This window comes from Cephus cinctus, unplaced genomic scaffold (genome assembly GCF_000341935.2).
Source record: "Cephus cinctus unplaced genomic scaffold, Ccin1 Ccin1_scaffold1553, whole genome shotgun sequence".
NCBI lineage: Eukaryota > Metazoa > Arthropoda > Insecta > Hymenoptera > Cephidae > Cephus > Cephus cinctus.
The window spans coordinates 454567-481105 of NW_014333871.1; the positions used below are offsets into that span (position 1 = coordinate 454567).

At 42.3% G+C, this 26539-nt stretch overlaps 3 protein-coding genes across 32 annotated transcripts in view; 2 read left to right on the top strand and 1 right to left on the bottom strand.

Moving 5' to 3' along the window:
• Positions 1-18450, top strand: part of LOC107273268 (mucin-17) — a 225126-nt gene extending 206676 nt beyond the window's left edge. For 27 of the 30 annotated variants that reach the window (XM_015751284.2, XM_015751281.2, XM_015751294.2 and 24 more), the window contains 12 exons: positions 2632-2704; positions 2954-2994; positions 4738-4896; positions 5140-6180; positions 6269-6551; positions 6673-6947; positions 8150-8390; positions 12345-12539; positions 12858-12920; positions 13050-13309; positions 15611-15828; positions 16115-18450. In XM_015751284.2, the coding sequence (XP_015606770.1) occupies positions 2632-2704; positions 2954-2994; positions 4738-4896; positions 5140-6180; positions 6269-6551; positions 6673-6947; positions 8150-8390; positions 12345-12539; positions 12858-12920; positions 13050-13309; positions 15611-15828; positions 16115-16390 (3125 nt within the window). In that variant the 3' untranslated portion in view covers positions 16391-18450. Of the gene's footprint in view, positions 1-2631; positions 2705-2953; positions 2995-4737; positions 4897-5139; positions 6181-6268; positions 6552-6672; positions 6948-8149; positions 8391-12344; positions 12540-12857; positions 12921-13049; positions 13310-14406; positions 14453-15610; positions 15829-16114 lie in introns of those variants that run through there. The other 3 variants (XM_025090620.1, XM_025090617.1, XM_025090618.1) reach the window with 3 other exon arrangements.
• A 1528-nt stretch (positions 18451-19978) lies between these two features.
• LOC107273271 lies at positions 19979-24991 on the top strand. The gene is made up of 6 exons (XM_015751306.2): positions 19979-20451; positions 22123-22245; positions 22467-22563; positions 22989-23139; positions 23288-23413; positions 23570-24991. Exons 1-6 carry the CDS (start codon positions 20231-20233, stop codon positions 23839-23841), a joined length of 990 nt encoding a protein of 329 aa, XP_015606792.1. The 5' UTR covers positions 19979-20230; the 3' UTR covers positions 23842-24991.
• Positions 24971-26539, bottom strand: LOC107273272 (tRNA methyltransferase 10 homolog A). The gene is made up of 5 exons (XM_015751307.2): positions 26203-26539; positions 25679-26135; positions 25479-25584; positions 25266-25414; positions 24971-25178 (listed from the first exon to the last, which is right to left on the bottom strand). The coding sequence occupies exons 1-4, from the start codon at positions 26463-26465 to the stop codon at positions 25269-25271; spliced, it is 972 nt and encodes a 323-aa protein (XP_015606793.1). The 5' UTR covers positions 26466-26539; the 3' UTR covers positions 24971-25178; positions 25266-25268.

A 26539-nucleotide genomic window follows, 5' to 3' on the forward strand; every position in this document is an offset into this window, starting at 1 on the left:
CCTCTTCTAATTTAACCCTCGGACATTCCTTACTGTCCCTCGTTTTCAACCCTTAGAGGCACTCGGGCCCAATGTAGATCGTTTCATTAGAAATCTATTAGGTAAGGGAATGCAGCGATGAGTGTATGGTTGAGGGGGACGGAAGGAAGGGATGAAAAAAAAAGGTGGATATAAAATGGCACGCGTCCGGGGGTGCAACCGAGCGAATGAATAAAACAATCCTGGTGTTTATGTACACCTCGCTCACCCGCGGTGACCCTCACATGAAATGGCTACAAAATAACACAATTACACACTCGCCTCACTCTCATCCTCACCCTTATCCTCACCCTCTCTGAGCCCTCAGCCCTCAATCCTGAATCCTGAACCCTGAGCCACTAGGCTGCCCACTACGCTATCATTTTCGTCCCTTTCTACTTCACCCTCTGTAGGTTCTTCTCTCTCTCTCTCTCTCTGTCTTTCGCACCCGTTAAAACGTACATATGTCTCTCTTTCACCCTGCCACCCTGTCTGGCTTTTCCCTCCAGAAAAAGCAGCGTCCATCGCGTCCGGCTCGTTACAACTCTATTCAGACGTCCGGAAAGAACGGCGCGTGCCGGTATTCATTTTGTTGACCGGAAGCATTACCCTCTCCGTGTTAACAGGTCGAGTTCCCTTTAAAGAAATTCTTCGTATGTATATACTATTTGTTATTCTTACTGCAGCTGATAATTGTATCGAACAATCATAATAATAACGATCTAATTAAAGATACTAAAAGAAGTATTGCAGCGTAACGGGGGATGCTCTTGAGGGGTGGTTGTATTGGGTATAGTATCGCTCCAGGCATCGAGGTCGCTCGCACTGAAAATAAAGCATGCCTCTAATGACGTCACGTATCGTAATCCAATTTATGGGGTGGTCCTAGGATTGAAGGAACATAGCCAGCCAACCATCGAAGCAGCCACCCATCTAAGCAGGGATCGAGTCTCGGCTACGCGAAATGACGGCCTGATGAAGTTTCGCCGTGATGGCAACCGGGATAGAGAAAACGAGCGAGTGGGGATCAGGCCTTAGGGATTAGTACATGACAAAGTTTATAAAAGTATCCGTATTCACCCATACACCAAAGGATCCTCTAAACACTCCTGAGAACACCCTAAAAACACAGCCTGCAATGGTTTTCGCTACGCCCCCTGAAAATCCTCACCCTCGTCTTCCATATCCTCTCACACGTGACGGACCTACCTATGGGCACCCTTACTCAGATCATCGAGAACCCACGTAATCCCGCTTTAATCAGAGAATTATTTTACCTGCCTTCCCAGGAACCTGTGTATACGCAGCCTACGTCCTGGGTATACGTCGTTACATAAAGGTGCCCCACATACTCTATTAACCACCCCAGTGGTGACATGCATCCACAGTCGCACGTATTGAAGTCACAAAACGGTAGCGATTTTCGCAGCGGGTTCCAACTGCCACATAATTTTCAAGTCACGCGAACTACGTCGAATCGCTTCTCAGGGTATTACGAACGTCTTCCTCGTAGGCGTTTCGACGTTTCTCCGCTGTCTCATTGGGTCTCTCATCAAACGAAACGATATACTCAAGGCGTACTTCCAAAGGCAGTGTTCGTAGAAACGGCCAGAAGGGACCCTTTGTTTCGTTGCTGTCTCTACGTCGGTCACGGTTGGCGTTAATCTCGAGGGCTTAAGCACGGGATCGCGAAATCCCAGAGGCTATTCACAAATACGCAACAACCAACACGCCACGATGACTACGCCCGACAATCGCCACCACGACGACAACGTCACCGACGTCCTTTTCTGCTCGTGAAACGCACGCATTCACGACACGCGAGACTTCTCACAGTTGCCGCCATTTTATTCTGTTTCCCTTTACCGACTTGACGCATTAGGGCTACAGCAGAGAAAGAGTAATACTTCCTTCCTTACCTTGCGGCTGGATAGCCAATGGGGAGAACATGTACCAGGAGAAAGAATAATAGATGTGACAGTCAGACGGTATAGGTACTCACGAGATAGGAAAACTACTTATACCAAAGGGCGCTGCCGTCGCCACGGCCGTCGCCTTAACCTCTAACGACGTAACTTTCATGGAAACTCAAAGTACCTAAGCACCGGGCAACGTTCTTGATAACTGGCGAGGTGTGCGCTGCGTGTCAAACGAAACTCGAATCGCGACGTTCCTATCTGGCCGAAGCGTCGTGACGCCGGACACGTCGGTTGTCAACGATTCAATAGTTAATTTCCATTCAAATGCATGCGACGCGGAGGGTTCCTACCTAGGGGATACAGGAGCAGCGTATATTCCTATAAAATGGAACAACTCGAGGGTAGCAAGTGCGTATCTAACCTTATGGATCTACAGTACGGATGACATGATATTAACGAAGTAAAAATGGCCGCCACCAGAATGACAATGGTATTCTAAATATGTACTCAAATTGACAATGAAAATATTACTTAGGACAGAATTAACGGAATGAAGGTTAGATTGATCAAGTACCGAATCTAGATGGATAACGGCACGAGGCGCGTAATTAATTAACACGATTCTTATCAAATTAATCATAACCAGGATTTAACGTTGGCGTACGCGCGGTTGCGCTGCTTTGATTTGTTGCAGAAGGCAACAAGTGCCCGACGCCTGGTTGCACGGGCCAGGGTCACGTGACCGGACTGTACTCCCACCATCGCAGGTGAGCAATTATCAGTAATTAACAACCTACTCGCTCAATGCCGATTACGTTATATCTGCGTATCTCTGTATGCATATACATACCTTTGTATTGTATACGTACGAAACCGCAAGTGCGAATTAATTTCACTTAACGAACTATCTGAGATATTGAGTATCCCAATAACGTAAGATCATGCGTATTGATTTTATTGCTCGATTTACATCTTATAACTGTCATTAATTTCACGTTCTCTCTTATCACTTACAGTTTATCCGGTTGTCCCCGCAAAGACAAGCTGACGCCAGAGAGTGAGTATCTTTATGAAAGAATTAGCAAAAATTCTCACGTTTTCATACCTTCTTCGTAGTGCATCTTCTGTTTCTGCAAAAAAATCATAAAAAAAAAAGAAAGTAACATCGCACAACATGCGAGAGAGCGTCGCGAGGTAATCTCGGTTGCTTTTCGCGCCTCTCGTCTCGCATTCGCTTTTCCCTTGCGTCAATATTTTTTACATAAAAAATTGTCCAATCAAAAGTCTAATTTCTGGCCGTTTCCTCGCCTCGACGTTCTTCGCCTCTACGTACCCCGTGACGTATAAATTTATACGGTGAATGAAAAACGAAAAAACGAAAAAAAAAAAGGAAAGTCAAATTGTGATTCCTTCTTTTTACTTGCGGGTGCGTGAGTGTTGTGCGCGTTACGTGTGTTTATATGTGTTACGTAACGTATATATGTTTATCCTTTGTGCTTTTCGTTTGCGGGGTAGAGAGCTTTATTTATTGCATTCACTTCCGTTTAATTTATCATTCTGTTTGTAGTTCATTAGTAGAATTATCACGACACTTGACTTGGTTGTGTTGCCGGCAGAGAGAGAGAGAGAGAGAGAGAGAGAGAGAGAGAGAGAAAGCGAGAAAGGGAAAGAATGAAAGAGTGAAAGAAAGCGAGAGAGAGGACTCGAGAGCCCAACGGGCAAATAGAGCCGGCATGCGCACACGCCAGAATCACGAGAGAGCGAGAGAGCGAGAGAGAGAGGAGAGAGAATGAGAGAGAACGTGTCAGAGAGAGAAAGAAAAGATTTCGCGATGGCATTGAGTATAATGTGAAAGCGATTTAAAAAATCGAGAGCTTCAAGCATTCAACACCATTGGTGGTGGCGCTCTTCACTCTTCATTCTTCACTCTTCGATCTTCATTCTGTTCGACCCTTACCCGGACCATCCCTTATTCGTCTTATTCCCATCCCTTATAATTCTACTCAAAATCCTATCCCAGTCTCCATATACACATTCTCGAACTGTTAGATTCATCAATGATCAATTTCATCAGCTACGACAAGATTTGCCGACACAATTATAAACACACCCTGAGAATCGGATTTTCGTTATTATCTTCCTCGAAACGTCATACGAAATCTTTCAGCCGCGCATCCCTCCCCTTTAACGACAATTTGATAATATATGTATATATATGTACATATAAATGTAAATAAATAAATAAATATATATACATATATACGAACCAATGTATAGGCGCCACTGTAATTACACAAGGTGTTGCAAGTTGTTGTCTTATAATTTGATCTCTCGATTAATTGTATCTTTACTTGTTTTCTCTCTACCCGCTCGATATATATATATATTACTGATTTATGTTTAAATCCGTGACGTTGTGTACTTCACTCTGTTTCTTTCACTTTTTTCTAGTTCTCTAATCTATATCTCCTCTTTCACTATGGATCTCTATCTTATTCTTCTCTCTACGTATATATTAATATATCTATATACACAGTATATATATACACATATTCATATATAGAATTGTACTCAGTGTCCTTAATCTCGATATCAGTCTCTCCGAATCCGCAAAAAAAAAAAAAGAAAGCGAGAAATCGTTAACCGCGTATACGGGATGCAAGGTCAAAGTGCAATCTCGTGCGATGGCATTATATTATACTCAATGTGAACAAAAAAAGAAAAAAAAAAGATTCTGCTGTGTGTGTGTATGTCTGTGCGTCGACTCGGTCTGTAATTTGGCGCGTCTGGGTTCTCGCAGTTCTGGCGATGCATGAGACTATTTTGAAATGCCCGACGCCTGGCTGCAACGGCCGTGGCCATGTCAGCGCCAATCGCAACACTCACAGGAGTTCGTCCGGATGTCCCATCGTCGCGGCCAATAAGCAGGCCGCACGCGAGGCCCGTCACAAGGCACAAGGTAAGGCAGGTCGCCGATTAGGAATCAACCGAAGTCCCCTTATGTACAGTAAAATGATATACCAGTTTTGTTTTTACCACGTACGAATTTTAATTTATCGCACTTTTGTTTCATTAGATTTTACACGTTGATTTGCCAGTAAGATTTGCCGTAGCTGTTTGGCGCATGCGTCGCAGTATTGTTGTGAGGAATTACGAATGATATCAATAATACTAATATTTTTGTTACTTTGATGCGTGACAGTGTCAGTAGTGCCGCCGGAATACATCAGTTCGAATCTACTTCCGGGATCATTGGAGTCCAAGTGTTACGCTCAGTACAGTGGAAGCACGCAGGACGTGAAACCAGTGATGTCACCGTCCTATGATTACTACGCCGCTACAAAAGCCGCTGGTATCAATATAAAACCGCCTAAAACACCGGAGGAGACTCCGTCTCGGTCCAGTAAGGTCGTACTTAAAAGTGAAACCGGAGGGACGAATAGCAGCTGCTGCAACTCTCTTCCTGGAAGGAGTCAGGGGTCGGATCTTTTGGTACCCAAGTCCGAGGAGGCATCTTCCTGTAGGGTGAACTCACCGCCGCCCCCACCACCGCCAGTTAGACAGGCCTACGATTCTTATCTCAATCAGGATTCAAATTCTTCGTCCTTGTCATCCATGGAGGCGATGGGCTCCAGGTCCATAGGTGGGACCATTCATCATCCGACCCAGCATCCCACCCATCACATTTTACCGATGCAGCCTACGGTTACCTACCCTATGCCTATGGTGGAGGATACCAGGATGTCGTCTCATCAGATGACCCAGAGGTCACCGTATGAGTCTTCTGCAATGATGGCGGCGGCGGCTGCAGCCGCTGCTGCTGCTGCCGCTGCTGGTCCTCCTACATCCGCCGAGGATCTATATCATCACAGATCAGCGGAACATGCAAGAGCGTATATGCATGCTGGGGGTGGAAATATTGCCAGGCCCGTTGTTACCTATTCCAATGACATTGTCGCGTCTAGGAGTTACGATAACGTCGTCGTCAGCGCAGCCAATCACCGACCTTACGACCCTGGCACTGCTTCGGCGTACGAGAGATACGACGCCCAGCCTTGTGCGCCTCTTCAACCTCAACCACAGCAACAGCTGCACTCCAGGGCGAATATGTATTACTTGGGCCAGAGTGGAATGACTCCCGAGGAACAGGAAAGAATTTATCACCAGGAAGCGGCGGCTGCCCAGCAGCATCAAATGGCTATGGCTGCTGCGACGGCTGCGGGAATGATGAAGACCGAGGATGGTATGAAATCTAGGATTTACTTGTACTTTGATATTTATTGATTTTGTCTTATCTATATTTTTTTTTCTTATCTATTGTTTAATTTCAGTTAAGTGCGTGACGGTCGCTCAGGTTCAGCAAATGCAGAAACCTGGCGGAGGACCACCTACGTCTCCAGGAGGTTCGGTCATGGACCTCTCTACCTCGAGTGTGACTTCGACGAGTCCTCAAGCTCCTCCGTACGGCTCGAACAGTTTAAGTCCTCAGTATGGTGGAGGTCAGACTGTTGGTGGTAGTCCCCAAGCCGCAGCCAGTCCCCATCTCACAGCAAGTCCCCAAGTTCCAAGTCCTCAGGGACAGACCCTCGACCTCAGCGTAAATAGGCTTCATAGGTAAGGTATAGGCTAATCTACCTTAAGGTCTCTCATAGCGTCCCTTTTCATCTGCATTAGGCACACCTTCCTCAGGGACTCCTCGATCGATCTTAATAAAAATCCTTTTTGAATTACACAGCGGCGCACCAAGTCCTCAGTACTCGACCGGTCATGGTGAAGCCGTGGCTGCTGTCCCGGTCGGACCTGGATTTCCTGCCCCTAGACCCATCGAGGAACAGACGGAACCCGTGGACTTTTCGACGGCAACCGAACCAGTCAACTTCAGCGGGGGTCCCGGCATCAGGCCTGTTCCGGGTTTTCCACCTCCTGGGGTGCACGCTGCGGCCTACAGTCGAGAAAGCACCCCTGACAGCGGTGGTTCCCACTACATGGACGCCTACCGAGATCCCACTGGTGAGCCATTATCATATTTCGCTTCTGATAATCCTCTTGATAATCCAAAAAATAAAATAACCACCTCGGACGTTCTTTTCCATTTTTCATGAAATTTTCAACCCTTCGATCAGACCACCTATTCGTTCCACATATGTAAATATAAAACCAGAACCAGATCTCAATTTTTTAACCAAAAATTCTCAAAATTACTATTCAAGTAAATTGAAGGAGTGAAAAAAATGTAATGTCAATAATACAATGTCCTGAAACGTCATTTCAACTCCTTTGTATCAAAGGGTAACTAATAGCACTCGTACGATAGTAAAAAGATGATTCCAACAAAAAAAAAGCAGAATTTAGATAAAACAGTAGATGGAATGAAACAAAGAGCACGATGCCTCCAGGGATGAACGCAGTTACAACCCCGGAATAAAAAATTCCAATAGAACAGCACGCAGCATCAGTAATAACTACCTATATTCGACTCATTTCCCATAGCTACATACATAACCTCACTATGTTCCACTGTACTGTTGCTGAGTTCTCACCCTCCGAAATTGTGGACCTTTTCGCCCAAAGCTCGGGGTGCGTCTCCCAGTACAACCCCTGTCGATTCAGTACCAGCACGTACGCCGAAGCCAACGTGTGCGACACGGCCATTGTTAATTATCAATATTTCGCATACACGAAGCAAAAGTCCAGCGCAGTCCGAATTCTGGCAATATTGCACAGTAGCGACGCCCAGGGAGTAGTTATTGAAATTGAAACATTCGAATGCACGACCACAATCACCAGGACCTAGGATCACCGATACGTCACGGCTGTTGGCAAACGCACTGAAAAACAGAGAAACACCGTCGCGAGGATAGGGACTGGCAACCCCTGCAGCTGTTTCACAGTTTTTGTGGGTGGCGTGTGCGCACACGGATGTACGGACTTACATTATTTGTGCGGGCACAGGCGGAATGAATTCTTGCGTGCAAATAAACGTATGGATTTTACAACGGTTAATCAACTGCCATGTATTTCATTGGTGTGCGCTGTTCCCTCCGCCACCGTACAGTCTGTACGGTTGTTGCATTGGAAATCCACCCTTGCATGGAGCGCTTTACTAGACCCTGTTATTGTGAGTGACTGTACCGTTAGGTGAATGAATTAAAAAATTTCATCTTTGTTTCCTCACTGATATTTCAAATTTGAATTTCTTTTCTGTTTCATAGGCTACGGACCCATGAGTCCTCATCCAGGATATGGCATGGCTGGTGTCCAGGCAGAGTATCCAGGAAATACTTATACCCCTTATCCCAGTGCAGGATACAATTGCGGAGGGTCCTATCCAGGAGGTCCTGTTACATCCGGCTATCAAATTCCTGCGGGATACACGCCGGCACCTTGTTACAGTATGCCACCGATTCAGCACAGTATCGGTCCCCTGGATAAACCCTCGGGCAAGGACGATAGGTAAGAGTTTCCTGTAACTCCTTGAAGTTAGTTTAATCCTCATTGTCAAAATTGTCAGTCGTATCGTGAGGTTACTTCGTTCACGGTTCCTGATTTAGGATTCACGGTTGAAAGGTTAGCCGAACCGACCGAGCGGAAACGAGGTAAACCCCTTTGCCCTTGGCGAGATGATTCTCACTTCCGTTTTACTGTAACTCGGTCGCCCTTGCATCGAGATGAGAAAACGGTTGGCGAACGGACGCTTGGCGCCTCGACGGCGCGCATACCCACCACCTCCCCATTTTGTTAATTAAAGTAATTACTCTTCGTAGCGAAAGTGCCAACCTTATTCTAATTGACGTAAAGCTCGGCGGTATAGGGTTGGGGCTGTGGATAAGGTTAGAGAATCCGGAGGACGTGGTAGCAGCGCCGAAGGAGGGAAGGTGGTGTAGAGCTAGCTAGGGAAGGATGGGATATAATCAGTTGCCACCGCACTGGATTATGGGGCGAGACCCATCGTCCCGGCGTCCCGGCGCCCTAGCGTCCCGTCGGGGTTAGAACCCGTAACACCTTGGGATCCTACGAGAAACTGGTACAGCTCTCTTCCTCAGCATCCTCCTCGATTTCCTCTGTCATCCTAATACAAAGCATACCGCACCTTCTGTCCCCAGGAAAGAAAAATCTTCAAGAAGTCACAGTCACCCTTATCCAACGTCCTACGTCTCCAGGAGGTATATAAATGAAAAGTCTGCCTACTCCCCACCCAGAGGAAAGTAGATACGTCCTTGGAGTCTCCTAAATCGTCCTAGTGGCTCGTTCCCCGGGTTGTCGGACGGTAAATGGATCGTCTAGAATGCCGGAGCATACGGCTCGACCGAAACTAGTCGATAGCGATACTTCAACGTTATTAATGGCTCCGGCCAATATAACCAGCTAATATAGCAGGCTTCGCGTCCTAACCGTATTAGGTGCCTCCTCCTCGTGCTGCCGCAGCATCCACGGCAAGAGATAGAGAGAGGGAGGGAGAGAGAGAGAGAGCAAGAGGACGTGAGAGACAAGAACGTTTATTGGCACAGCCAACTCGAGATCCGTTTATATCGGCCATCGCGGTTCTTACCGACCGACACGAGTCAATCTGTCAAAAATCTATTTACGTGAGACGAATCCCAATATCCTGCAATTCCTACCTACTGCTATATCTCCTTCTGTATAACGAGAGGGTTTCCTCGTAGAAGAGCCGAATTCCCAGGACGAGAGTCTGAGAGAGCGAAAGAGCCCAGAGTGGGCCGGAGTGGACGGATCACCGAAACACAGTGGTACCCTGAGCGTGATTGCACTCAAGTCTGTGATGGCGAAACCGGAGAGCCCCCTGGACTACGGGACTATGGGACTGTACGGGCAATATCGTGGCCACTCAAGGGTCATCGAGCTTTCTCATAGCTGCTCGTACACCTACGAGAAGGCGAAGCTATCACTGGCCAACCACGTTTCCTCCTTCCGCCTCTTCGCCATGGAGAGAGAGAGAGAAAGAGAAAAAGAGAGACGAAGCGGCCGTAGCACTGCCTCTGTAGAGCAACGAACATTTTTGCATAGCAACTTAGAAAGGATTTATAGATTTTTTATTCCATTAATCCGCTCGGACGGATTCGGCAAGCTTTAAAAAATTATAAGAAATACATATATGTGTACATATTGACTAGAGTCAATGACCTACGATATACGTATACATATATGCATCTATCAGCGAGCGGTCAGAAATCCTGCAGGATATGAAGAATTGCGAAAATGACCTTAGGCTACGTCCACAGTCCCTGTATATATATATAAATACATATATAGTACACGTCTCGAGACTTTATTGTTACTGTTCGATCCAGTATGAATATGATGAGGAGGCAATCGTTGAATTTCGCGGCACGACCTGCTGCCCCTCGTGGCCGCGACGGCAAGGAGCTGATTCAGTGTCCCACGTCTTCCTGTGACGGCATGGGTCATGTCTCGGGGAACTACGCTACCCACAGAAGGCAAGGCATTGATCCAAGGACATTGACAGTGACATGTGAATTGACACTGGCATTGACGTTCAGATTGACTTTACCTATGTAACATATGTACACTATATACACCCGCGACAAGCACGCCAGCACGTCTAATCATACGCTAAAAGAATTTTACGCAAGAAAAAAAATCGTTCACGAATACGTAATTTGAAAAAAAAGTCATTTTAATTTTCTCCTACAGAGTCTTTTGACTCTAAATAAATTTATCCCGGTACACTTGAACCCCGTGGGAGACATTACCCTGGCGTACGGAGGGTATACAGGGGATGCATACATGACATATATAAATGGAAACACGTGACACGATATATGAAATAACCTTTGACCTACACTCACGATCAGAGCAATATTCGAAAGTAAATTATGTGCAATGCATAAATGCATATTGATGGTTCCGTGGCGTAGTGGCTTCTTAAGTGTTTGGCGACACTCGACCTAGATATTTAACCCTTGTTCCTAGTTTTGCGCCATTTTGTATTTGATGCGTTTGTATACCTGCGTACCAGCATATTATATACCTTTTTTAATTATTATTATTATTAATCCTATAAACTCTTTGTGTCTCTTACGTACACGTACGTTTACGATTGTATCAGGTGTGTAGATAAGTTCGTGTTGAATGACGTCTCGTACCCTCCCAACAATTTCGACCCGACCCCTACGAAAAGGGATGACAAAATCACAAATCAAAAAGTGATCAGAGAAACGAAAAGAAAAGGAAAATTATTTAAAAAAAAAATTGATTAAAGAGTATAGGAAAATTTCATGGAATCCGAAATCGAGTGTCTCTGTCTCTCTCTTATTTTCACGTTGTCTCTTTTTCTCTCGCTCTCACTCTTTCCTATTTCGTTTTTTATCTCGCTCTCTTCATCGCGTCATTCGTTATTCCAATGGAAAAAAAAAGTTAGCCTCTTTGTATTAGGAATTTTCATATAAAAAGCCGCTACTCTCTTCCGCCAGCCTCGAGTGGGCAGCACCGTAGCGAACTGTTGTCAATGACCATGTCAGAACAGATAACCAAAAAATTACTCATATAGAGTGCGTACTGATAATACGTACTACGGACGCTCCAATACGCAGTGATATGATAGTACATACAATTGGCAATTGGCGAGTTTCACTGGGGTCAGGTGTGAGTGTGTTCCCGGCTCTCCCTATTCAGTGTTCTTAGAGTAAGATTGACTTGACTTGACTATTTTACATACAATGCATATATATATATATATATATTTACTATATATATCCTGTCCAGAGAGTCTTACTCTCCACGTGCGAGCGACACCTCATGAGTGATCCAAATGGAACACGACGTTGCCATTTGCATGCTATATATTACGTATTGCGCATAACCTATTGCCTATGAGCTAGACCCCATAAATATCCTATTTCGGCCAATTGGCAGTGTCGATTAAGGGACTCCTTTCCGCCGGTCGCTTCGCACGAATGATTGTCCCAGTGAATTCTTGAACTATTTCTATTAGATATTAGAAGCTGTGTTACCGTCTATTTACAAATAATCGAGCACCTGTACAAATTCCATTTGGATATAGCTATATACGACCTTAGCAAGTAAGTCCAGAGTCTACCAATGAGAATACAGTTACCGACTGCTCTCAGGGCTTATAGTATACAATGACCTCTGACCCGAGGTCTATGAAAAGGCGACCGGTAAGTATTCTCAAGACCGTGTCTGCTGGCAACGTCGCGGCATTGCATGCGACGACTCCCGATACACCATTAATGGACACTCTTGAGGTGTTCGCTGAGCATCATGAGGATCGTCCAGGTTGTGTCCTCGAGCAAGCTCATTCGACCTCACGACTTTGAGAAATCCTCTACGGTCCGAGCCTGGACCCATGTCCTCATGGTGTCCCAGAGCCAGTTCTGGACTAACATCACTTTTGTTCCATTTCAGCTTGTCCGGTTGTCCACGGGCTGACCGGTCCCAAATTCAGGCCCACTCCCAAGAACTGAAGTGTCCGACGCCAGGATGCGATGGTTCTGGACACGTAACCGGAAATTACTCCTCCCACAGAAGTTTGTCGGGTTGTCCTCGTGCCAATAAGCCCAAGAGCAAACCCAGGGACGGACAAGACTCAGAGCCATTGAGGTCAGTTTTGAAATCAGTTTGAATTTCTGCTACCTTTCACGATATTCAACTTACTTCCTTCCTTCCTTCCTTCCTTCCGGTGTGGTTTATTCAACGTCGTGCTTTACGTGCCAAGATGACTGGTACGTTTCCGGCTAACCTAGACTGACTACTCCTTAGGAGATCCCTCCTGTACCACTCTGTACCCTTACACCGTAAAACCCTCTCTAACCTTAAGCTAAGGGAAGACGCTGACTAATATCTCGCGGTTTCCGCCCGTTTCACGCTTGCGCTATATGGATCGTATATAATGGCGATGCTTGCGGTTTTGGACTGCAGATGTCCAATCCCAGGCTGCGACGGATCCGGTCACGCTACTGGAAAATTTTTGTCCCACCGCAGGTAAGACACTATGGGCAGATGCAAAATTGATAAAGACGAAGGATAAACGTACTTGGCTAATAAACGTAGAGCGTAATCAATTGAAAAGAAAAAGAAAAATCAATAATATTTACTACTCTTGTATTCCAGTGCATCCGGTTGTCCAATAGCGAACCGGAACAAGCTGCGGGTCCTAGAATCAGGCGGGACGGTTGAACAGCACAAGGCGGCAGTGGCAGCAGCGACGGCAATGAAATTCGAAGGAGTCAATTGTCCAACTCCTGGCTGCGACGGGATAGGACACATAAACGGCTCGTTCTCAACTCACAGATCTCTGTCGGGATGTCCGATCGCCGGTCACGCAGTCAAGAAATCCAAGTTCGAGGACATGTCAAGCATGTACAGCAAAGGTATCAGCGATGAGGGCATAGCGATTAAAGTCTCTGATCGGTTCGGCCCTTCGTATCGTCCTGCCTTCCAGGATCGTCCTGAGGATTAGAAACGTCATCGCGATAATCGCACCCGGCCCGCTTTACTGGCTGCGCGAATCCTCTTCCAACGATCTTTGAGGTACTCTGAGGTGTCTGAGGGGATGAAAAAAAGAAAAAAGAAAAAACGAGGTGATCATTAAATGTGAAAAGGTCGCGCAACCAGGCAGGCGGGAAGGATCAGTAGTGCATTTATTGGCACGGAGTAGCATGACGAGCCGTAAAGGCTCGCGGCGCGAGCCAACACTTTGAACATTAGAATTAGGCATAGACGTTAGAACGTGCGATATCGTACTTTTATTTGTAATCTTGTGCATATTTGATCTTGTACTTGGACCTTGTGCTATGCTATGCTCTGCTCTGCTCTCCATGCAATGATGTGCTGTCATACCAATGAGGTTACCCCGGCCCTTGCCCTTGCCCAGTTTTATTGATATCATTTGCCTACGTGTCTCTCAGGGAGATACAGTGTTATTTCAATTGTTCACTTCTTCTATAGCTAGTTTTTTTTTCTTGATTAATTTCACTTGAGAGCCCACTCATTTTTATTGCTATCTTTTCTCTTCTTTTTTCGTTGACTCACTTTTTTCTGTCTCTCTCGCGCAAAACGATCCAGGTGTTTCCCTAATGATTGCTAGTACGTTTAACCGATTTTCAATTGTATCCCAAGATATCAAGGACAATCGGCACTCAATGTCTGAGCTGGAGAGCATATGTGCGTGAAAGAATTCCAACGCGTCGTCCCATGGCGAAACACCTGGATCATAAATTGTAAAAAGAAAAAAAAGAAAAGAAAAAAAAAGAATACCTCGCAAGTCCCAAAAAACGTCCCGTCCGGCAATCCTTATCCAATGTGCAAGAGAAAGTAATGATGGTGAAGGAGGTAAAAGGAAACTAGATAAAAGAAAAAGAATGACAAAAAAGAGAGAGAAAGAAAGAAAGATAGTGACAAGCCGAACGAACCGATGCCACTATGATGAAAAATAATCTATTCTGATTTATTCTGGGATCATGATCAGCTCCTTTCCTGGCATTGAGCTTTGAGGAGAACATTTACTTTTGAAGGTAAGGGACTGACCTACTCGCCACTTGTTCTATGTGTATTCGATGTTACATACAAATCCACGAGTGTCTTGCAAGATGCGATGTCTGAGTGCTGGCCCGCGAGAATGTCTCACTAGTAGCTCATTGAATATTTCAAATTATCGCGAAGACACTTTAGCAAGACAGAAACGCCTCCTGATTTTGATGAGGTCGAAGGTTGCCAGCACTCAGGATCTCCCTTCGTTCTATATCTGGTATGATGGCACCTCACGCAATTCCCTAAATCCATCTCATCCCTGCCGTGTAGATACGTCATTTTGTCTTTCCATTTAATTTCTTGTTTCTTTGTCTCTGCCTACGTCTTACTTTGTCTTTCAAGTATGGACCACTGAAGATTCTTTACGCCGTTGACGAAAATATTACATTCATTGTAAATTCATGTTGTTCGCGCAATAATTTTCATATTTTTGTGTTTGAAATTTTGAAGAAAAAAAAAAATAGAAAAAATTATACTTGAAATATTTTATCAAGAGATTCCAGTGCTCCATTCTTGTCTTGCTATTATATTCATTGATACCTGCTCGCTAATTTTTCGTGTACTACTCTACTGTCCTTTAGCACACTTTTAAGAGCATCTCGGCATTATTTTTTTTTTATTATTTATCTTAGCAAACGGTCCGTATTTCCATTATATACATACATAGTCTGGTATGTGTCTAACAAAGAGGAAGAGTGTGACGATACGAACGTCGCTCGATCTCTAGACGAAATCGCCTAGCTTAAGTATTATCTGTATTGGAATACGCAATAAGCGGTAAGATATCAAAGGAAAGTGTTTGCCGATAGAAAATAGAGAGAGAGAGAGAGAGAGAATGTATCAAAGATAAGAGAAAAAAAATGACAAGATCATTCTAATCATCATTCAAATCTTCGTCCCAAGTTCATCTTCTACATCTATAGACATATCATGCAAAATGACTATGCAGATTGAGGAAGATGAACAAAGGATCATACATGGGACTGATGATAAGATTGATAAGGATGACAATGACGAGTATGAAACACGTATAAGAAGGATGCTAATAATGAGAAAGGGAATCAATCAGGAGGCTAGAGGATAGAGAGAGAAAAAAGAACTGGGTGCTTTGAAGCCACTGTTAAACGGGGCTTGTCCTTCAGGGGTGGACGCCGGTGGTCCGGCTCAGGGTGGCGCGGTAGGTGCGAATCAGGGAAGCACGAGCGGTAGCGGCTCTGCCGGTGGTCAGGGCGAGGATCTTTACACACTGGAGGCCGAGATCACGGAATTACAGAAGGAGAATGCTCGCGTCGAGTCCCAGGTGCTGCGCCTGCGTTCCGACATTACCGCCATGGAGAATCAGTTGAAGCACGGAGACAAGGTAAGTTCGCACGTGTCTCTCATCTGTTGGTAAACGTGCGATCTGCCATCAAAATTATTATCCTCCGTCGACCATGAACTCCTGGCTTTACCAAATCAGTCCAGTAACACGCGAGACTCGTTCCACGTCGTGGTTCTCCACGTTCCCAACTTCCAAAAAAGCAGATCCCACGTTATTCGTGTATCTTGAATGGCCAATATATCGGTAGCTGGTCACACGATATTTTTTTTAGACATAGAGTGATTCGCTTATCTGAAAGTTTATCGAGTCGCTATCTGTATTTCAGGAGACGAACGTCATATCTCAGCGTAACAACAACCTCACTGAGTACTATCAGTCCCTGCGCGAGAACATGATCACGTTCCTGGAGAACGTCCGAATACCGAACAGCCTCGGCGGTCCGCCGGAGAAAATGGGACACGAGAATTTCGACAGCTGCCTAACGAAATTGCAGACCCTCTGCACAGCCGACGGGTACTGTACCGACGAGAGCAACCGGCCGATTTATGAGACTGTTAAATCCGCCCTTCAGGACTTCACCGTTCTCCCCACGCCCATCTGAGACCATCCCTGAAGCTTCCTACACGGGCAACGTCGCGCCTGAATAAATACAAGGACGTCAACGTATGCTGATCGTCTCACCGATCCTTATTCTCGGCGTCCCGACGCATCACTCCGATTGGCGCAGGACCTCTGGGAACTCTGGAACGAGTAAAGCTGAACGTGCCGAACAAAGCCGAACACACTGTAGAGATCCTCCGAAGCCATAAATCTCAGGTCTCCCGGTAGACGACGTGAACATAGCTGAAGATTCAAAGATAGAGGATGAGAGGAGCATCGAGAGACAAGAAAATCTTTTGTACATAGAACAAAAATTGCGTCAGATTTCCCATTAATTATATAAGGCAATTGCCCGAATTACGTCCCAAGAGAAGACTGTACATAGAAATGGGACTGGCCGAGAAACTCAATTATTGAAAGAGACTAAAAGTTGTGGCAACGGACAGAATAATTGAATTGGGCAAAAAAGAGTCATTAATCGAATAGGCATTCATATTATTCGAAGTAACGAGGTCACTCTGAGCTATGTAAAAAGAAAAATCTAACCTAGCTGTATATTGGACATTACTGCTCTTACTATAATATTTAACGTCAACAATTGCTATTGATATTGCCGTTATTACATCCAGTGGTAGTCCTGCTACTGTTCGCTCGATTAACACCTGTATACACACACGATCTACCCCCTCAATCTACACCCTTGCTTATATCACACATCCTCCCCCCCTCTCATTACTATCCCCTATCAAACACCGTCGCTATTACTAATTACCACTATTACTATTACTATCGCTGTTATTATTACTACTTCTATTATTACTCTACTTAATACTTTAACTACTACTGGCTTTAGCGTTAGCGCCAAGTGAACCGGATGTGGTCAAATCGTGATCGCGAGTGTACCGGAAGTTCCAATCAGTGAAAATCGATAAAAGATTAATGTGATTCGTGCGTGCGTCAGAAGATGATCGATGAAGAATTAATTTTAAAAGAAACAGTGAGTGTAATGAAAAATGGCGGAAGGATTGTCCATAGTCTGTATATACTGAGGAAGTAATTATAATGAGGAATATCTATCGGATCGTCATTGATGGAAATCATAGAAGTGAGAAAGAAATGACGGGCTAAGCGTCGATATGAAAATCAGCCCTGAGTTTGCTTACTCGCTTCTAATTCGAATTTTGCATTGTAGTTCAAAATGTACTATATATTTATATATATGGAATTGATTGTTACTGAAACGCAAGTCGAATGGTTCGCAATTATTGAAGTGACGTCAAAAAGAAACATGTAAACGGGACTTTAACTAAGGTAAGAGCAGTAGCGACCAATCGCATTTAGCGTTATCGGTGCACGGCTCGACTTTGCGTTTATTTAATAATTCTATATTTATTTAAAAGTGCAATAATTATTATTTTATTATTTAAATTAGTTCATAGTCACGGTGATATATAAGTATCTGTACGGGCATAGGTATCGATAGGTATTTGTTAAATTTTAACGAAATTTTTTGAAATCCAAATAACGTCTAGATATACGTGAATACTTTAGCGGTTTTTTTTTCCTCAAAAACATTATATTTCACTTTTTCAAAGTTTTATTCAAATTCATTATTCATATAGAACCACATCTAAATCACTGAACATCCAACTGAGAAAAACGAAACGGACGCTCGGCGTCCCGACGCCATTCTAGCCCATGGTAAAGGCTGACTATAAGAGGGTTTCCCGCGTGCTAATTGAACGCATCGAATAAAAGAAACGACAGGTTACTTTGGTCATTCCATTGTCTGTAAATAGGAAGTGACTTGACTAGTATACCATGAATAGCCCTTGTAGAGCCCCTGAGCAGCCTTGAACCCCTTAATAAGGATCGAAATATCTCTTAAGCTCTCCTCATCTGCCCCAACCTCGTCTATTCTCCTTCCTAGTACCTTCGATCCCGTGAATCCAGGACTTACGAATAATATGACGATAATAATAAGCTATACAATATTGTAACTACTAGTCAGTAAACGGGAAGACACATGGATTACTATTAAATATTGATATTATACATATAGAAACAAGTGAACCAGCAAGAGAATAATTCGTACGTTTGAGAATGAATGCTGATGACGATAATAGCGATAACGATGATATATATATATATATATATATATATATATATATATATATATATATATATCGACATATATATATATGTCGACATCGATTTCCAAAGAAATAACTTTTTTTTTTGGAAACTATCGTTACTGTGTATATTAAGAAAAGATAAATATTGCGAGCAAGCATGGTTGAAGATGGCAAAGTTTCGATTTACTCATTACCAAAAAATTGTACCCAACTAAAAAAAAATTAACAGAAAAATAATCCCTATCGATCAACGTCTGATCGGAAAAATGTTTCGAAATTTGTCCTTCGATTTTAATAATTCACTGTTGGTAGTATCGGTACAATTTTTTCGAATGAGGGAAATCGAAACTAAGTTATCTTAACCGTGAAGAAAGAAATTGTAATGATTGAAAATTTTCGGAAAGCAAGCAAAGTCTCAAAATAGATTTGAAACAGTGTGCTCAGACTTGTCAAGAACCATCAGGACCATCACGGCCATGGACTTCTTGGGGTTCCGTATACATATAGTCGGACACGTGACTCTCACATGACAACCGTATACTTTCACATATTACGAATGATTTTTACCACAGCTATTAGAACGTGATAATTGTACATAAAGACGTAGATCGAGATACTATTATTTACCTAAGGTGGGAAACAGGTGGATGAAAAATGTTACCGTGAAAATATAATTTAACCAGCACCGTGTAGTGAGAGTAATAATAAACTAAAGATAGCTTTAGTCGAACGATAATATGATTATTCTGGATATCATTATGTTTCGTGCGATCATAAATTATTTATCAGTCCGATTTTGAGCATTAAGCTCAAATCACCGCCGGGAGAGGCACTGTGAATTGTCACGACTACTAGATATGCTCTATGTTTAAGTTAACCTCCCTATTAACTATTATTACTATTATTTATTATGTTATTTATTATATGCGCTATACCACTATTGTCATTACTATGATTATATATGAATATATTATTATTACGGTTACGTTCGTCATTATAATTATTGTTGTCGCTGATAAAATTTTACGGTATAAGTTCAACGATATGCTTTAAGTAAGAATAAATGTTACTCTGTTTGAATAAAGCGTATTTATCGATGAACTCGCAAAATCTATTTTCTGCATTTCAATTGCCCCACTTGTTCTTTCGTAAAAAGTCTGACTTCGAATATGAAAACGTAAATATTATAATTTGCATATTTCCATCGAAAAAGTTACAATTGTCTCCTTAAGGTTGCATAACTTGAGAGAAGAAAAGTCAAGCGAAACTCATTGTGCGTTATAACGAATCATTGGGAAATTTGAAGTTCTAAAATTATAGATCGCATCGCATTTCCTGTACGACCATTTGCTTACCGGCAGGCGCCTTGACTACGTTTAACTTCGTAAAGCGTCCACCTTGTATGATGGCGCCACCTTTGTCAACGCTTTATTAGTATTCCTACTCAAAAAGTAGAGAGGATAACAGTGAGTGTCCATAGTGGGGCGACCACATGGTCAGCCGCTGGCGAAAACATCGCAATTTTACGAAAGAGCTCCGTCACATCGTGCGCAGTAAGAGAGTTAGCCGCGTTCCGGAAAGTCCGTTGTGTTGTTGCGCGCTAAAAATATACAGTCAAGCGAAAGACATCGCCATTGTTCGTACCGAGTGCCCGTGACATGCCAGACGATACTGGAATCTGAGAGGAGACGCGACACTCGCTGAGAATGGAGACAATCAGCAATTTCGTGTCCATTTTAAGATGGCCACCGTCCCTGTCGCTGTACCACGGGAAAACAACCCCAAAACCGAAGGAGACAACCGAAAAGGAGTGGAACTGTCGCGTGGATACGTCGACGCGATTCTTCACTATTCTTCAGAGCATTTTACTGTGGGAGAATTCCGTTAACAGTATCTCCGTGGTGATTGTTTTCAACGTACTCTTCTGGTGAGATCATGTGAGGTTAGCCCCTTCGAAAAATACCACTGATTGATTTCAATATGGCTGTCTGTCACCTGTTCCATACATGAATAACTGATTAATCGATGCTTTTATGTTGGATACTGTATTCTCAACAAGTTCGTGTTTTGTGTAACGGATATCATCTCTACATGTGATATTTTTGATATCTTATCAGTAGTGTGCATTGACGCACATGCCATTTTTAAAGGGAATACACAAACGTTACTTTCATTCATATTAGTTATTCAAGATGGCGAATAATCGAAGGTTATTACGTGAAATAGTTCCCTTTCATTTGTAATCAGGAATCAGATACGATGACGTAGGTCATGTTTTGAATGTGATATGAAATTTGTGATATCCCAATAGGCGTTATAGCGATTCGACCCACTTATTGATGCTCCAATTATTTTTTAACGAGTAACCAGATCCACCTTGGTGGATGTAGTTGTTATTTTGTTTTCTATATAAAGACAGACTGAGGAAATTCCTAAATCGTCTCTTGCGGCTTTACAAGACACCGGATGGCGTGGAAATTTTTCGAGACACAAAACCGAAGTCATTATTGAAAGAATTTAAAAAGACCAAACGAATACAGTCGGCACATTGTTACATGCAGACTAAGCACTTTCGCGTGGGTTACGAAATCATATGGTCATACGGACTTTGCTCGTTATCTGAAATAATTATTAAACTAATACATACAAAGTTTCAATCATTAATTGGGCAGTGATAAACCTTATCGAAAAATAATGTACGTGTTTAACCACCTTGAACTTACTAGACTCGTTACTTCCTGTCAGTGAATTGCGGCTTTGTACAAAATCATCACGCAATTACAAAGTATAATGCCCCCACGTCATTCCAATGCTCTATATCCACATTGCATGCGAGCCAAGATATCCAGATGTTATTTCTAAACTGTATGTAACGCGAAAAACAGTCCACGCAGGCATTACAATCTACTAAATATATATTTTAGAAATATTATAGCCCAGCAGAAACTACGTCTGGTTTCAAAAAATTGTTATCGAAAATTTTTTATTTTGTACGTACAAAATAATTGTCGTTGCTTATACAACAAAACTGGGGGGAGGAGGATCTACCGCGTAGTAGCTATAAGTGGAGGTGATGAGTAAATTTCCCAAATATCGTGAGTACTTGGGAAATCATTGTAGACGGTGTCTAAGAAGTAGGAAACATATAGGTCGTCTTACAAAGCAAAATCAATGCAAATTATTTGCAAAATACCATCATTCTTCAAAGTAGACTTGCTGAAACAGATAAACAGCTGATGAAATATTTTTTAAATTGAAAAAAAAATGTAAATATCTAGAAATACGTGAATCTCCTGGATGGAAAGTATTTGTCACTTGTTATTGTATAACTGTGCGACTAATGCCGGTATAATTAGAGTCATAATAATTCATACTTTGTCATTTGAAATTTAAGTGAAAGGAAAACGTAGTCCATAAATAATTAATAATCCATAATTATAATTGATAGAATTTTTGTTAACATTCCCAAATCACAGTTTCACTAAATATCTGATACAATTTACACTGCATAAGTTTTCCTTTAAAAGCCCAATCCTTCCTAATTAAGGTATTTCATAGATAACAGCATTCTGCATTAACCTTTTTTTTTCTAATTCAGGGGGATCGTCGTATTGGAGGTCCGCGGCTTTGCGGCAGCCAGCAGTGCTGCGCTCGTTGTGGTCCTCTGCTACAGCAGCCTGGAAGCACAGACAAAGGATGAAACTGAAGAGAAATCACCTGCGTAAGCTGGCATGCACCTACGAATCCTTGGATACCTAGAAACTGGCCAAAAGCAGCTGAACAGCTTAAAGTCCAGAGAATAAGCACGTTGCACGAGACTGCTATTAAAGATTATATTAAAATTTGTATTATAAAGTTTTTGGCTTATCCCGTTATCAAGGATTCGTAATCGCGCACCGCCTCGTTAACCATAAATTGCAAGTATCCTTGGCGACCTTGCAGGTCCCAGGCGAAGGCCGGGCAGATCGACAAGTTCGTCGGAAGGGCCAGGTCGACGCTGCGGAATCTTAAGCAATTGCGCAACGATCAACCTGGAGGTGTAAGGCATTTCTTTTGCTGTACATTGCCGTAACGTATAATTCAGTTGTTTCCTAACGTGACGTCAGTACTGTCGTACCATTTTTTTTATTTATTATTTACATTGATTATCATAAATTTTCGACAAAATTGAAACGCCATTACGAGTTTATTGACTCACCCTTTAATTTGCTTTACGTGGATAAGATAGAAAGTAAACACATTTTGTATCGATAGCGACTGATAACAACAGATAACGACATATGACTTACCAGATACCATACTTGTCATTATTCATGATGGAATTCTCGCTTACGTTTCCTTATTGCAGATAAATATTCAAACGCACGAGTTGCACAATTATCATGTTTTTCTAACCGATACAGAAGATTGCTATTAGTTGCTCCTTATCATTATCATGACACATTTTCTTCTTGTTGTTTACAGTTCTGCGCAGCAGTCTGCACCGTCTCACTAGGTCTGTGGTTGATTGGACGAGCCTTCAATGGTGTTCTCCTCGCTTATACGATATGTATGGGAATACTGGTGGGACCTGCATTGCTGATGCGAATACCATGCACAGTCCTGCCACCAAAAGGTGAATGATGATTACTTTAGCATTTATTGTTACAGGATGTACAGACAAGAGTGGCAGCAAATAACATTTGTTATGCGACGTTAAAGTTCAACGCGTTGCTTAAGATATTATCCAAAATCATTCACGGAGAAAACTTGTTTGCTTGCAGAATGGGACAGCGAGATTGAGGAATTTCTACCTGCAGCAACCGAGGATAATTTGCAGGTTCTAAAACGAGCCGGCGAGACTGGCGATCACTCTTCGACGCCGACCGGTGCTCTAGAGGCTCAGATCGGTAAGTGGAAACATGAATAACCAAGTGGGTGACCAGATAAAGCAAATAGTCCAAGATAGTTCCAAAATAATCTGCTGATAATTGATAAAGAGTCAGTCGCATTCGCGATCAACCTCGAAGCAGGAGAAAGAGGAGAAATTTGTTTCTTATTAACAGATCCGTTTAACGAAGATGAATTGGTTGGCCTGAAAATGCCGTCGCACGAAGAGGGCAGCACCGACGATCTTGAATTATCCGAATTGGAATTGATCACTGGCGAAACAGAGACCGATGGTATACGATTCCAGTCTGGCCATTTCGAACGTGGCTCCTCGTCCGAGGAGGAAGCTGAACTTCAACCGGAAGAACCTAAACTTCCGAGTCACAGTGATGACAGCGACAGCGATTTCGAGATCATCGATAGTCGCGAGTTGCGTGATGTAGTTTGAATTCCTCTGCGCTATTTATCCTTTTCGTTTTTTTTTTTTTCGAATCGTGCGACGTCGACTTTAGTAACTATCCGTGAGACGATGGGGCAATTGATGAAGCCTTTTATGGAGTTTTTCAAACGTACCGGTTTCTGTGCTTGATTTACATGACCGTAAACAGCCTTAGAACGTGGTTTGAGTGAATTTTCTTGAATTACTTTGATTTTACTATTTTCGTCTTTTTTTTTAATCTAATTTTTATCCTTTAATCTTAATGCTTTACGTTATTTTCGGCTTTAAATACGCTTGTGATTAACAATAATCCTGCAACTCGCTGTCTCATCGACTCCAATGACTATCGATCGACTTGCATAATTATCGAGCGCCTCGAGACTACAAATTATTTTTTTGCAGTTTGCTATTGCTTTTACGTTTGCGCCCGCTTGGAATACTAATAATAAGTTTATTAGTCACTGTTTCCTATGCCACGGCAATAACGTTTTACTAAGTTATTCCTTTTATTTTTATTTGATACAATCAGACTGCGCGACTTCGAAGAAGTTTTATTCGCAGGACCATGGTTTTCTCCTGGTAGCAACGCAAGAAACAAAAAAAAAGATATTCGGTATTCGTACTATTTTTGGGGAGCAGGAAATGTATTCCAATGTCGATGCAATCTTTTTTTTTCTGTAAAAGACGCGTCTGTACGCGAAATTGATGATTTTTAGCCTTTATCTGTGATGTATCTACAGCAATGTTTCTTAATAATTAATTACGGCCAAATTTAAGTGTTATCATTTTCTGATTTTCAATTTTCGAAATCCATGAAAAATTGTATCTTCGTATCTGTGCCGATGGGGTGGTAATACGTTTTTAATTACATGCGATAATCAATCGTGAGATATCGCGAGTTGTCGTAAGAGAGAGTCTCTCGTGATTGCAGACTTCAAAATACGTTTTCTTTCTCTTTTAATTCTCTCAAAGTCTGCGATACTCGGGGACTGATAGATGAAATTTATTTATTTATACACAGAGAGACATACACACAGCTACACATCTATCTATATAATAAAATATATATAGTATACCAACTTAATAAGATAAGTAGAAACGATCATACTTAATATTTTTAATTGAAATTCGAACAATAAACAATGAAATATATGAAGCAGCACCTGTGTATAAGACATATTCTGTCTTTATTTTTTCTTTCCAAATAACCAATCGGTCAAAGAAATTCACATCCACTCATTCGATCAGTACCTTCAGATACTTCCTTTTTCTCTTCCAAATATCGTCTGAAAAGTCATCTACCAGTCAGTTTATTCGTAGTGCGTCCTTTCCTATAAGTTTATCATCTAATGGAGAATAGAGATCTCGTGAATATATGACAAGGTAGCGATTTATTGATCAATTTTGTCTACACCATTATGCAATCATCTCACCTGTTAACTTTGATCTTTGTCTTGTGAATTGTTAATAACTACTTCATCGGCTGATACTACCGGTTGAGCATTTTTTCTCTCTGGCAGTACTTGCAGGAAAGCTTCTTGCCAGCTTTTGCCTTCGGTCACACGTAGTAGTATTTCAAATACTGAAAAGTGGACGAGTCATAATATTGTTATATATTGTTACAAGCATTTTGAAAATTTAGCTACCATGATCAATAGTCAAAACTTTTCTAGCTTTCATGTGTAGAAACTTATTAAGTGGTAACTGGCCGTGTCTTACACCAGCTTCTTGAGCTAATCTGTGACAAAAACCCTGAGTGAAGAAAAGAGTTAATAAGATTCTACAAAATGGATATTCATCTGAAGATATCAATGCATGAAGATGATTGAATGTTAGAAGTAAAAACCTTGTATCGGTTATGGTCCACAAGACCACCAATCACATAAACACATTCATGATCTAGGGTTTCGATGACGTTCTCTGATTCACTTGTTAAATAGACAATTTTATCTTTGGGATAAACATTAAGGTAGGTTTCAGGATAAAATTTTACATCCCAATGTTCGTAGCCATTGTGCTTAGCCATTTCTTGTTGAGATTTTCCATTGAAGCTAGTTAAAGAAAATTGCATAGGTGCAGCTGCTCGTCTATTTAATGTGTAACAACGTAGAATTTGTTTAATTAGTTTAGCTATATCCTTGTCAATCATGTGGTCATCGAAAGCTAGATCTATTGTCACTGAAAGTTTACAATCACTGTCTGCCATGGTACTCCTCTTCAGTGCCTTTCGAGATGGACCCAGGTCAATATTTTTTTCTTTGGCCAGAGCACGTTTCTCCTTAGCTTTTGCTCTTTCCTTTATCCTGTTAAAACAAACATCCCTATAGGAACATGAATAACATTACCTTATATAAGTTTTAAAAAAATTACCTCTTCTCCACTTTTCGTTCCAACCATTTTTCCCGTTTTTTTATTTTTTTGAGCTGTGTTTTGCTCATATTCTTTGGAACTTCAAGATCTTTCACAACAGACTCTTGTATCCCATGTTCCTCCTTGATCTCAATATCCTGTAAAACCTCAACATTTTTGACTGTCTCTTGTATCCCGTGTTCCTCCTGGATCTCAACTTTCTGTGGAACCTCAACATCTTTAACAGTCTCTACTGTCTCTGACTCCTTAATTGTAATTTCCATATTTACTATTTAAAAAATATCTTATAACCTATACTGTATACAAGTCTTTTAAGTCGGTATAAATGCAATTTTAC

Bases quoted from the DNA above. Each gene is read 5' to 3' on its own strand.
- LOC107273271 (XM_015751306.2), top strand. From the start codon at position 20,231: ATGGAGACAATCAGCAATTTCGTGTCCATTTTAAGATGGCCACCGTCC. The intron at 22,564-22,988 runs GTAAGGCATTTC...TGTTGTTTACAG, and splicing joins GCAACGATCAACCTGGAGGT to TTCTGCGCAGCAGTCTGCAC. The intron at 23,414-23,569 runs GTAAGTGGAAAC...TCTTATTAACAG, and splicing joins TGCTCTAGAGGCTCAGATCG to ATCCGTTTAACGAAGATGAA.
- LOC107273272 (XM_015751307.2), bottom strand. From the start codon at position 26,465: ATGGAAATTACAATTAAGGAGTCAGAGACAGTAGAGACTGTTAAAGAT. The intron at 25,585-25,678 runs GTTTTTACTTCT...TTCTTCACTCAG, and splicing joins TGGACCATAACCGATACAAG to GGTTTTTGTCACAGATTAGC. The intron at 25,415-25,478 runs GTAGCTAAATTT...TCCACTTTTCAG, and splicing joins AGTTTTGACTATTGATCATG to TATTTGAAATACTACTACGT.